We start from the raw sequence: 13,538 nt of genomic DNA, 5'->3' as shown, positions 1-13,538 counted from the left end.
GTTGATGGCCCATCTATAGAATGGATAGCTTAGATCTCTCACCCACAAGTCACCTTGATCAACAGTCCATATTTATTCTCAAGAAAGAAGCAAACTATGAGAAACCCTAAAAAAACCCTAGACCTAAATTTCACTATAAATAGATGTGCTCTCCCCCCATCTCAACACACCTCTCTCTCTTCTTAGATTTCTCTGTTGACCTAAAGATACTAAGGGTTTGGGAAATCAGGGTTAAAGCTTTAATTAATTTTGAGGTTAGGGTTTTATAGAAATTTAAGGGTGGTTACCTAGTTTGGCCGAAATTAGCTTTCCTAGTTCGAGATTGAAGCTAAACCGCTGACCCCGCGTCATTGGATGTGGTGACTCAGTGTGGGGTACAATAAGCCCGGTTGAGGTAATCTCTCCGACATTTTCTCTTACTTACTTGCTCTCTTTTATTTTTATATTCTCAAGCATAGTCTTAGGTTTAATAAATGGCATCAAGTAGTTGAGTTTTATTTTATTGTTGTGCTGTCTTACTTTGGAATATTTATTGATTGTAATAAGACCATCTGTAAGTGATCTTTGTATCAAAATAAAAAGGGGTGATTATTATCATTAAAAAAAAAAATTTATATTCTCTGGCAAAATATCACATCGGTCTTTCTTTCATTAACTGTCGTCTTCCAAAGTCACAAACACCCACGTTTCCGTAGTCACTTCCGAAAGTGTTAAAAGGATGAGAAGAGTTACTTTGGGCGTACAGTGGACCCTTAATATTTCAAAAGCTTTTCACTTGAGCACACTTCAAAAGCAAACTTCTATTCATTTCTCAAGTTTCATTCTTCTCTTGGAAAATATTTAAAATATGCAGTTTTTCATCGTAAACAACTACGAAAAGAAAAGAAATCTACATAATCAGGTTAGTTTTACCAGCAGATGGCTGCAAAGAAGAGTTCAAAGAAGGGTAATTGCTTATACTTCTAGACCCAACCCATCAAATCATATGACGCAATATCTGGACCCAAATTTTCATTATCAACTGCAAATGGTGATAAAAACATCCCAGACCAACCAAAGGAGTTTCATCACTAAAAAACATTGTCATGAATACATTGAAGAATGATGCATAATATGAATACTTACATCATTTTCTTTTCATATAAGCATATCTTGTTCAATTAAACGTCACATATAAGTATGGACAAGAGATGAGGGTCAGCTGCTCCACTGATTACAGCACCTCCATCCCTTATATCCATTAGATATGCCAAAGTTCTCTCAGAGATAATTTCACCAGGAAAAAGCAAAGGAATACCTGGTGGATAAGGACATATGATCTCACCACAAATTTTTCCAATGCTCTCTTCAAGGTTAGCTCTCGTCTTACTCGCAAAGAATGCATCCCTTGGACTCATTGCTATATGTATATGGTGAAAGGGAAAGCATTCATTAACCTCATTCCCCTTTCTCCTATCAGAATCGAGCTCATTCTCTCCTAGGGAGCGCCAAGCTAAGCTCTCAATTGCATGTATAAGCTTCTTCACATGCTCTCTACATGATCCAAGAGTAACGGCAAAGGTAAGGGAACGTGCCCCTGCTAACTCAGAAATGACCCCATATTTCTTGATCAGGATATCATCTGCCTCATAGCCTGATAACCCAAGCTCCCAAACCCCGACTGTAACACGTAAAGGGTCCACTTTTGGAGAGCCCACAAAGTCTTTAGAGCTCAAAACTGAGACACACGAAGCCTCTAGAATTCCCAATGTTGCTTCACGGGCCAAAGCAATCGCTTCCTTAAAGATGGTATCTGGTTTCTTGCTCAATTGAGCTCTCACAGCATCTAACGAAGCAAGAAGCAAGTAGCTTGGACTACTGCTTTGAAGTGCTTGAAGGCACCGCCCCACTCTCCCCCTATCCACCAATTCTCCTTGAACATGGAGCATTGAGGACTGAGTGAGCGAAGATAAAACTTTGTGGGTTGATTGCACAGCCAAGTCAGCACCTTGCTCTAGGGCTGTTTTTGGTAGGGTGGGGTCAAATTTGAAGTGGGCCCCATGCGCCTCGTCCACAATGACAGGAACACCCTTAAGATGGCAAAAATCTGTAATTTTCTCTAGGCTATCGCAACAAACACCTTGGTAAGTAGGTGAGGTGACCAACACAGCCCCAACTTTCCTACCTTGATCTTTGAGATCACTAAAGGCTTTCTTCACTTTCAATAAATCAATGGTTCCAGCAATATCCCATCGAGAATTATATTCGGGTATTATATATTTTGGCATCACGCCTGAGAAAACCATGCCAGATATTGCGGATATATGTGAGTTTCTTTGGAGAATGAGATTGTCTCCAGGTGAACATGTGGCCATGATCGATGCATGGACCCCACAAGTGGTTCCCCCAACTAGAAACCATGTCTCAGATGACCCAAATAACTCTGCAGCTTGTTTCTGGGCATGGAGTATGGGTCCTGTTGGTGCAAAGAGGTTGTCTAGCTCTTGAAGCTCAGGCAAGTCATGTTTGAATGTCTCCATTCCAATAAGTTCAGATAATAAAGGTGGGGCAGCTCCACCCCTGTTATGTCCTGGGAAGTGAAAGCCAGCAACATCTAGTGAGGCAGAAGCTTTGAGTGTATCGAGCAAAGGGGCAGATTCCTTTTGAATTGATGGGGAAGTAGAGGTCCAAGTATTGGTGCTTATGTTATCCCTTTGAATACTTGCAATGCTCCTACGCATAATGCCTTTTGGTTGCAGGTTATTGATGTTGTCCTGTCATGGGAACATATGAAAATGGAATGATTATTTAGTGTTTCATAACACTTGGCTGCCCTTTCTTTTGGCGTTAATAAAAATTAATAGATGAAGCAACCAAAATTATTTCAACATCTGTACATTTTCAGTTTCTATAATATTAAAAAGGAACTATAAGAAACTGGAAATCTAACAAAATGTGGCATAAATGGCAAACAATGAAAGAGTGCAATTCTAACAAACAGATTTTATTATTTTCTATTCAAGTGGATATTCCGGGTTTTTATCTCCAACCACAATATGCAGAAATTCTGGAAGTCAAATTTCATAGCCCTGTTCGTGGGAACCACCAGAATTTCAATCAGGACATCGAGCATGAATCTAACAATCTCAGCATTCTCAAAAATTTATTGTGTATAGACAAAAGCCACATAGGTTGAGTCTTTTGTGCTACAAGGCAAGAGGAAGAATTCCAGAAGCTTTATGGCAAAGGCACCACCACATAGGTGAATTTGCACAAAGTAACCAAAGACTAGACCAGGGCAGTGATTTATACAGATAATCGCAAATGACAAGGTGGCGATCATTTCATCCACTTAATGAGGTTATATAGGAAGTTTGTAGATCCTATAAATTATAAGGAATTCTCCTCCATTTCGCTTTCTGCATCAAAGTTTGAACACAGGTAATGGCAGCTGGAAAACACCATTCAGGCTTCATATGGCTTGAACTTTTGGGCAACACCAATGTTAGTGAGAAAAACACATAAAACACAACTAAAGCCATGATGACAAATTTTGACATATGAAATGAGTCATACACAAGTGAAAAGGAATAAAGAACTGCATAGATTACAACTCAGAAAGTCCACCCCACGTTCCCTCAAAGCTGAGACCATCTCCGGAACATAAGTATCTAGCATAAACCAACACCCCCCCCACCCCCCCCCCCCCCCCCCCCCTCTCTGTCAAGAGATCCCTGAGAGAATTCCAAATATATGAAAGAAACTTGCCCATATCTAAATAAATCTCAAAAGTCAAAAACCAAATATCGCCATTAATACAATGGCTGGAATCTATTTGAATAAATTAAGAAGCCTAATGACAAACCAACCTTACCTAAAAAAGAGTATTTTAGGACACGATAAAAATTATTAATCCACCCTCATAACTAATTTACAAATGAGACAAGTTATTGCCCATATAGAACTATCAACGTCACCTTGACAGCATTCCATCCCGCTTTGCTCAAAATAACAATCATATCAATTAGGAATAGTAAACAAGAATGGGATGTCCATTGGCATCTATTCCATCAGTATATCTGCAGGAATCTAGTACTACCTAGATACGTGGGAAATGCAATGTAGCAAATCAGAAGTCCTAGTGAATATAGTAATAATCTACTTAAGTATATTTGATGAGGGTGCAGTTTGTATAAGCTTGCAACCTTATTTGTAGAATTAAGGTTGCAACACTCTACAACGTCCATTTTACTTGGACAACATAGATTTTACACATCTTTTAAAATTGTGTCAATACAGGGCACATATTTTAAGATAGTGTCCAATCTACACCGTCCAAATAAAATGGACGGCGTAGATTATTGGAACCTTATTTCTACAAATAAGGTTGTAACCTTACATAAACCTTTTCCATTTGGTGCAATTGTCCATATAGAAGTTGAAGTCAGTTTGAATTACACTGAAAGGTAAAAGACAACGAAGAGGATCTTACTCACGATTAGATTTAGACAGTGTATTGCTTCATTCTCTTCTGAGAAATAAGTGAACAGCCTAGACAATACAGAAAGGGGTATAGAAGAAAAATATCCTCTGTTACAGAGTACCTAAAAATGACCCTCCATAGGTGCATCAACAGTCTTGGTATCAATAAGATAAATGGGAAAATGAGGACAAAAACAAATTAGTGCTGACTGAGTTTGTTATCTCAGAGAAAGAAGGTTCTCCACCCCAAACACCGATTAATATTCATTATTCATTTAAATTTAAATGAAAAATTTAGAAAGATATCGCACATAGAATTAGTGCTAGGTGGGTGAAAAGGAGATGTATATCTAGAGTTTTATGTGATTGTCGCATACCATTGAGACTGAAGGAAAAGTTCTATAAGACGGCAGTAAGACCAACCATACTTTATGGGACAAAATGTTGGGCAGTCAAGAAACAACATATCCATAGGATGAGCGTAGCTGAGATGTGGATGTTGCGATGGATGGGTCGCAAGACAGAAAAGATAAAATTTGAAATGAATATATATAAAGGAACTTAAGTGTGGCTTCAATAGACGATACAATGAAGAAAAATATACTTAAGTGCGCTAGCCATGTGAAGCATAAAACTACTACAATACCGGTTAGGAGGTCCGATTTGGTTCAAGTGGAAAGTTCTAAAAGGGAAACGAGAAGACCCAAAAGGATATGGATAGAAGTAGTGAGAAAAGATATGGTAACTTTTGGCCTTACTGAGGGCATGGCCCTTGATAGAGAAGAATAGAGAAACGGGATTCATGTAGTCCCTAATCATTGAGATAAGGCTTGGATGACAATGATGATGATGATGATTTATGTAAATTTAATTATTTTAAATTTCCACAGAGGAATAATTCCCACTCGCTTTCTATCTCTAACAAGTGGGCTACAATCTCTCTCTCTCTCTCTCTCTCTCTCTCTCTCTCTCTCTCACACACACACACACACACACGCACACAGTGGGCTGCAACCCTCTCTCTAACAGTGGGCTGCAACCCATTCGCTCTCTTTAACAAGTGGATTGTGACCCTCTCTTTATCTCTAACCGTCTAGTGAAGAGCTGCGACCTACTTTCTTTCTCCCTTTAATAAAGAGTCCGACCTGCTCTCTTTATGGCAGTGGGAATGCAATTGTACCCGTTCTTTATTGACAGGCTGGAATCCAACATACCCTCTCTCTCTTGCTCACTATCTTGCCAGTTTGCTGGTCTTGACACAACAAGTTGGAAACTACATTTGAGTTTGTTCCCTTACCACACCCCCAAAATTATTTCAAGAATTTTAAAATTTGTCTGGGGGTGCAGGTGCTCTTATGGAGTAGGGCCCACCATGTGGGAGGCCCACCATAGTAGGGTGTGTTCCCCACTTGGGTCCCACATGAACTATCACTTTCCACATCTTGCTGCCTCTTTCTCTTATTTCTTTTTGTTGAAGACTTTTAGAAAGAAGTCAAATATTTAGAAAATATGCAATCGTTTTGATTGAGATAGAGAAAGGCTTGATTGAGTAATTTCATACAAAGTTATTCCATACATTGAGATTTTATGGCACATACTACAATTTTATAAAATCAAATATTTGATGGGAATGGATCAAGGAAACCTAGGGATAAGGCTTATAGAACCTTCTCTTTAATTATGACGGCTGATTTAGGGAATGTATCGCTGAAAATCTCGTCATCCCATAGATCTCCTTAGATTGATGGTCAAGATTAAGTCTCAATATGATGACAAACTCTAGACCCCATAAACCCTAATTTACATCTATAAATACACCTTGGGGGTGGCCTCTAGACCTCCCTCTTGTCTCTCTCCCTTCCCTAGGGCTCCACACCATTCTCTCTCCTCTCTCTTTCTCTCTCCTCCCTTGTCTCTAGCCTAGACAAAGAAAGGGGTGTCGCTGCCCAAGCAACACACAAGGAGCGGCACACCCATGGTAGTAATAAGTCTAGGTTATGAGTCAGCCCTATCTCATAGTCTAAACCTTGGACATGCTCTCATTCTTGATTAAGGCTTTGCCTTGGCTTCCCATTTTGTAAGACAACGTGAAAGGCCTAGATCACGTGCACCATTAGTGTTGGAGATCCGGGTGGGGTGTGCTAAGTCCTTGAAGGTGATCCAACACAAGGTAATGTTGTCTTTTATAGCTCGATGTTCTTGATTGACTGTTTTACATTATGTCTTGATTTTTTGTTAATGAGAGAATTTTTATTTATTTTTTAATGGCATGCAAGTGAGAATCCTAGATTGTATTAGGATCTTATTTTATAATTTGTGAGTTGAAATTGGTCTTGTAAGTGGTCCAGCCCGTATAAATAAAAGAAAGGAAGAAAACATTTGAACAGTATATAATTGGCTAGAACCACTATGCCTCCTTTCACAAATTACTTGTTGGACACACCCAGATGGTTGAGATACAACACAATCATGACACAAGAATAGCTCATGTGCTATAAAAAGGTGTGAGGTATGCAACTTGTTAGCAACCTCATTAGGCATGTTCTTTAAGATATCAATGAGGTCACTAATTCCTTAGTGAGGGGTATGCCCTCCCAATCTCGTGATACAACATCTTCCTCACTATATATGACTTATAACACCAGTAGCATATGTAATTGTTGTATAACGATTGTATGTATACAAATGATATACATATACTTGCTCTCTTGAGAACCCAACCAAACAATGGTCTAAAGAAAATAGAAGCAACAACAAGTGCCCCTTAAAGCAAATAAACCATGACTTAATAATACCGATATCATAGAATAAAGCCCATTAACTAGATTGGTTAAAAGAACTTAAATATATTTACAGAAGTGAGGAGCAAACTGTTCAGCTAGCAACATGAAGGATTTTACAATGGTGTGATAGCTTTTTGTATCCTCCGCTTTGATGAGTATTAAGAAAAATTCAATTAACTTCAAAAATAGGAAGATAGAAACACAATAAAACTATTTTATGGAACATCGCATCATTTTCCGAAGCTTACCATCTCAAAAGGTTGTATATTCACCGGTGACTATAGATTTCGAATTACATGGTTGTCAAATATCAAATGCCCTTATTACATAGAAATTTTGTGAAGGATGTATATAAAGCATGCGTACCACTTGCTTGCAGGTCTACCAGTGTATGAGTGACAAGAAGCAAGGTATCTATGCAAAGATAATTGAGCCTTTTTCTCTTTTTGTAGTTGTCCTACTTATTAAGAAAACTCAAGTTGACATGTTTGTTATCATCATGTGTAACATGTCCTCAATTTGATCTCAGATGATGTTTATCATCTTAAAATATAGTTTGCAGATATCAGTTTGATCCAAGAAAATAAATTAGGAAAATATAAGCTCTCAATTAGAATGGAGATGACATCATATATGATGGGCACTTCCAAATACCCTATAAAGCTCAATTTACTTGGAGATTTGGCTCATCTGTCAAAGAACATATATGGACACCCATTGAAATGTATGTGGCATTATGCACGGAGTACAAATACATGCACATAGGAAACAAGTTTGTGGATTGAGTATAGATTTTGGTAAAGTATTGCAGGATGCAATTATGTGACACACATGGTTAAGATCCCAATAAACCAGAATATTGCAAGCACTAACACAGTGTCAACAATACCCCGAGCAGCCTCAATAGATAGACCTTAGCACCCAAGAGCTGTAATTCAGAAGGGGATCTGAACCCAACTAGTTAAAGAACGATCAGAAGGGTCCCATTGAAAGGGACCTAAGCATAGAAGCCAGGAAGGGTAACTAGATGCATATCTTAAGTACGCATTCTAATAATCGTAACCAATCTAAAACCAGTTGAGTATAAGCAACTTCATAAACTTCAACCTAGGAATAATGCCCCTTGACATACAGATCCTATCTACATTAGGGCAGTCAATGAAACCCGAGTATAATACGTTTAAGCTTCAGAAAAATCAACAAAAAATGCAACATAAAGGCAAAAGAAAATCTATGAATAACTAAAGAGGTCTCATATGTTCAGCACCAAGGCAACGCCCTAGTTTATCTTCTAGAACCTTGAGGACACTTCTTAAAACCAAAACCCATAGCTTTTAGCCAAACTTCAAGAAAAATCCACTACCCTAGGATCATAATTGTTGGGTACGGGAACGGGAACGGTTCTGGGATCGAGGGCGCGATCGGCAGATCGAAGCTATACTGAAGATCCCTATGTTAGGAATCAATGCCCGTACAGCCTCAAAGGTCGGGATCGAGGTCCATGAGTGTCGGGGATCGAGCTCCTTTATTACATGGGATCGAGAATTATTATATAAAGGTGCGAGATCCTAAGAAGCGAAGTTCCCAAGGGCATGGCATTTTTTTGAGTTTCTTAACTCAGGGAACGCTTTACTAAAAGAGATCCAAAATATTATGGAGCGAGGAATAACTTTTGTAGGAGCGAGCTCCATTTCCTTAGAACACGAGATCCTCGTGTAGGTAATAAGGATCCATGGCTTTAAAACATAGCTCCCAGCAGTTTTAACTAATAACATGTAGGCTTAGTCTTTCTATGAAATAAATAAGAAACTTTAAAGCCATCCCATATTGGTGGGATTTGGATGCCATATGTGGCGATGCTTGTATCCCGTTATTTTGGAACCTAGATCCCAATGCACTCTGGAGCGTGAACCATAAGACTAGGAAACTGGATCATGTAATGTTCAAGAACGTGAAATTAAATTGTAAAGGAACTCGTTCCCTTATAAGATGGATCGCGATCCCGAAAACACTAATTTGAGTTTCAGACGAGATCCGCTCTAGGATCGAGAGAATCGTGGTTCTGCGAGAGATCGCCAAGCAAGGGAAAAGATTCAAGTAACGATGCCTAAGATAACCCCTTGAAACAAGAAAAAGAAGGGTCCTTCACATCAAGAAATGTTAAATGCATGAGTATAGGCATGAGAGATGTCTTGAAGCCAAATATGGGTATGTTTGATGAGGAGATCAATCCACTTGTTAAGAAATAAGAAAGAAAGTGAGGTTGCAAAGTTCAATAAACAAGTTTCAAAATCAATATCAAAGCATAAACTCATAAAGTTTAGTGCATATGTTGGAGGCAGGAGCGGGTTCGAGAGTAGGATCAGTTCAGGGAATGCCAAACCACCATAGGGTGGAAGCTCCGTACGGTTAGGATCAACGACCAAATATTCAACAAGCCAAAGAGCGGGATCTATGCTCAAATATATATAAAACAAGATTGATTAATAGTATATGATAAAATTAGGATTGAGCCAATGCAAGCTTGATCCATTATCATACACCTTAGCTTATTACCAATGTCATAGTCATAGTACTCCAATTTACTAAAATAAATTGTCTTACCATATGGAGCACGCAGCTCCAGGCATTTCATCGAACTTGTACCTCATGACTTGTGAACAAAAGGAAAGTGAAAATTGTGAGAAAGAAATTCGAGGTCATGCATTCATCTCTATAAAGTTGAACATTGCAGTCTGGCCCCGACCCTAGGACCAAACAAATGCTTTTCTCCATAAAAACATTGGTATACGCATGCTCCATATAAGATTAGGCATCACTAGATGCCCTACATTATATCAAGTTATAGTGTCCTTAGTTATTTCTATTGAACAGGCATTCCGATGCATATGTATTCGATATTCTATGCATTAAAGATGCCACCATCATGGTTATCCACCTTTCCGAAGAAGTATTGGCCCATTCATTTGGTTCCCATAGCATACTGCGCTTGTAAAGGAAAAGTAGTTATTGGCTCATTTTCTGGTTTAAGGCGTTTAACAACTTTAGAAAAGTAATGGTAATTTCACAGACACAGTGTTAGAAAAACATTTAAACAACCCCATATTGAAGATAGAAAAAATTTATTCTCCTACATCATTGACTTGGGAACAAAATCACCCACAAGTTCAAGAAAAGGAAACAGAACCAGAAAGAGTTCAAAATTCAAAGAGTACCATCCTGGGAAGCAACTGACCATGGGAAAACCAGTAGCTAAGGAGCCATGCCTCCTCAAACTAAAAGCCCATCCGCCAACCGTACTTTCAGGATGAAAAGAGGAAGGAGAAACCTGCAAAAACCAAACCATTCAAACAGACAAGGCCAAAAAACCAAAGACCCAATGAAGACGCCAAGGAAACAGAAAGCACAACAATGAGAGAGTACATAAATCAGAATTATAATACATGTTAACAGGAGAGGAAAGAAATGCATACTGAAATAGAATTGGGAAGAGTTGCAGAAGCCATCTTAGTAGAGGAATGCGAGGGTGAGACTCCCCTAAAATTTACCGAAATTTAAAATCATTTACACATAATTAGTGGCTTTCATTAGAGTGCTGGTCAGAGGCTTCGATATTCATTGAAGAAAAGGAAGGAAATAATCCCGTTCCTGGAAAACAGCGATTCAAGAAGAGGGAACTTCTATTTTTGAACGTTCGGGGGAGAGCTATAAATCTTTTTTATTTCTTTTTGAAGAAAATACCATTCAAGGTGTTCTTAAAAAATCATCAAAACAAAACAACTTCTGAGGTCAAAAATATCCATACTTAAAATTCAAAAATGGTTTGGTAATGCTGCAGCTGTATCGAAATAAGTAAAGCCTCGCCTCATAACTAGTCAAAAAATGCAATTCAAGCATTGGAAAACTGTTACATGGATCATCTCAGTTTGAACATTATGGTTGAGAAAAAAAACAAGGATTTCAAGCTCTAAAAATAGTGTATATTAAACAAATTATCTAGACTATCCATTTCATCCTAAAAATAGATCCACAAGATTTGCATCATTTTTTTAGTTTCACATTTTATTGTGGGTTTGAAAAGTGATTTTAGAGCCATCGTGAAAATTCAGTTGTCCAAAATACTTTCCAGAAGATTTGAGATGAGGCTTTATTTTGTTTTAAAAAACCTAGGCCTTGTAAAAACTTCATCCTTGAAAATTTAAGGGTTTATTTTTTTTCCATTTCACAAAAGTATCTCATCAAAACATAAGTTAAAAATACACAAGGTCAATCAAGGGCTCTTTTGTAATTTTATCTATCTTAGAGACCCAGCTAAATCTTGTCGTGCCTTGCATGTTCATGGGTCAATGTATTCCAACCAGTGTTTAAAAAAACGCCGAGTCGAACCGGACTCACCCGGTTCGACTCGGGAATCGCCATGGACGGATCGAATCAGCGAAAAAAACGGGAATCGTCCGGTTCTAGAGAGAACCAGACGATTCTGCAAAGTGACTCGCTGATTCACTGTACGGAATCGGCGAGTCAAGTACGGATTTTTTTTTTTTTTTTTCTTTTTTGTAATACTTGATCGATTTTTTTGTAATCCATGATAGAATTTTTTTTTTTTTTTTTAGTAATCCATGATCGAATTTTTTGTTTTTTTTTTTTTTTTTTGTAACCCATGATAGAATTTTTTGTAATCCATGATCGAATTTTTTGTAATCCATGATCAAAATGTTTGTTTTTTTTCTTGTAATCCATGATCGAATTTTTTGTTTTTTTTTTTTTTTTTGTAACCCATGATAGAATTTTTTTGTAATCCATGATCGAATGTTTTGTAATCCACGATCGAAATGTTTGCTTTTTTTTTGTAATCCATGATCGAAATGTTTGTTTTTTTTTTTTGTAATCCATGATCGAATTTTTTGTTTTTTGTTTTTTTGTAACCCATCATAGGGTTTTTTGTAATCCATGATTGAATTTTTTGTAATCCATGATCAAATTGTTTTTTTCTTTTTTTGTAATCCACGATTGAATTTTTTGTTTTTTTTGTTTGTTTTTTTTGTTTGTTTTTTTTTGTAATCCATGATCGAATTTTATGTAATCCATGATCGAATTTTATGTAATCCATGATCGAATTTTTTGTAATCCATGATTGAATTTTTTGAAAATTTGTGATTTTTTTTTTTAATCCATGATCGAATTTTTTTTTGTAATCCATGACAGAATTTTTTGAAAATTTGTGATTTTTTTTTTTTAATCCATGATCAAATTTTTTTTTGTAATCCATGATAGAATTTTTTGAAAATTTGTGATTTTTTTTTTTAATCCATGATCGAGTTTTTTGAAAATTTGTTAAATTTTTTTTTTAATCCATATTGTTCAAAGAGAAAATGAGAAAGATGATGATTCTGAGGCCACCCTATCCCAGCCATATTATTCACATATTGAGTCCCAACAGCAACAGTGTAGGGATGAGCACGACAGTGCAGGTGAGCGTGAGGGATGGACAAGCTTCGGGGATTTTAGATTGAGAACACAACAAAACACTAACACTCAGGGATTTGAGAATAGTCAGACGCCTGCTAATATCGATGATTCGTTTTTAGATCGAATCAATGAATTGTTAAACGAATTCAATCAATGGCACCAGCGTGACCAAGAAGAACAATAACGTCGTCTATCATTTTATTTTTAGATCATATGTTACTAATTTTATGCTTTATTGTAGTCCATGTATGTTGATATACTTATTCCATGATAATCCTGTGTTTATCCTTTTGTGTGATGTAAATTAAATGCTGAATGGCGGTTCATGCAGGGAAAGAACATATCAATATTCGCATATTCATTCAAAAACATGAAAATTCTTAATGGAGTACCCTCGTTTCTTATTGAATTCCTAAAAAACAATATTTATAATGAATTTTAATAATTTTTTCGGATTTTTTTTAAGCTTTATTTTGACCGATTCACCCGATTCTCGATCCGGATCGCCGATTCGCCGATCCGGATCGGTTTTTTGGGTACCCGATCCGGGTCACCGATCCGTTTTTTAAACCATTGATTCCAACCAATCAAGAACAATATTGGAATTTTAAAGATACTAGTATAATCAGTTTTCACAAAACTGGCCGATCTAACCACTAATTGCCCGGTTAGATCGAAACCAGCCACGGCCGGTTCTGGTTTTGGGCGGTTTTGGTGATCAACCAGTACTTTAAACTGTAAGTACAATACTATTTCAAAATCATATTAGATATATTAGAATTGTTTAGTGGCTCGTTTTGAAAATTAAGTTTTATATGAATCATG

At 37.3% G+C, this 13,538-nt stretch overlaps 1 protein-coding gene across 1 annotated transcript; it reads right to left on the bottom strand.

Moving 5' to 3' along the window:
* Window positions 1-986: 986 nt before the first annotated feature.
* Window positions 987-10,932, bottom strand: LOC18430669 (uncharacterized). Its single transcript, XM_006840819.4, has 3 exons — window positions 10,718-10,932; window positions 10,480-10,572; window positions 987-2,753 (listed from the first exon to the last, which is right to left on the bottom strand). Exons 1-3 carry the CDS (start codon window positions 10,748-10,750, stop codon window positions 1,161-1,163), a joined length of 1,719 nt encoding a protein of 572 aa, XP_006840882.1. The 5' UTR covers window positions 10,751-10,932; the 3' UTR covers window positions 987-1,160.
* Window positions 10,933-13,538: the final 2,606 nt, after the last annotated feature.

Source organism: Amborella trichopoda, chromosome 6, assembly GCF_054954075.1.
Source record: "Amborella trichopoda isolate Santa Cruz 75 chromosome 6, AtrichopodaSantaCruz75HAP2 v2.0, whole genome shotgun sequence".
NCBI classification, from domain to species: Eukaryota; Viridiplantae; Streptophyta; class Magnoliopsida; order Amborellales; family Amborellaceae; genus Amborella; species Amborella trichopoda.
Note: the sequence above shows the minus strand (reverse complement) of the source record. Positions and strands in the feature narration are given on the sequence as shown.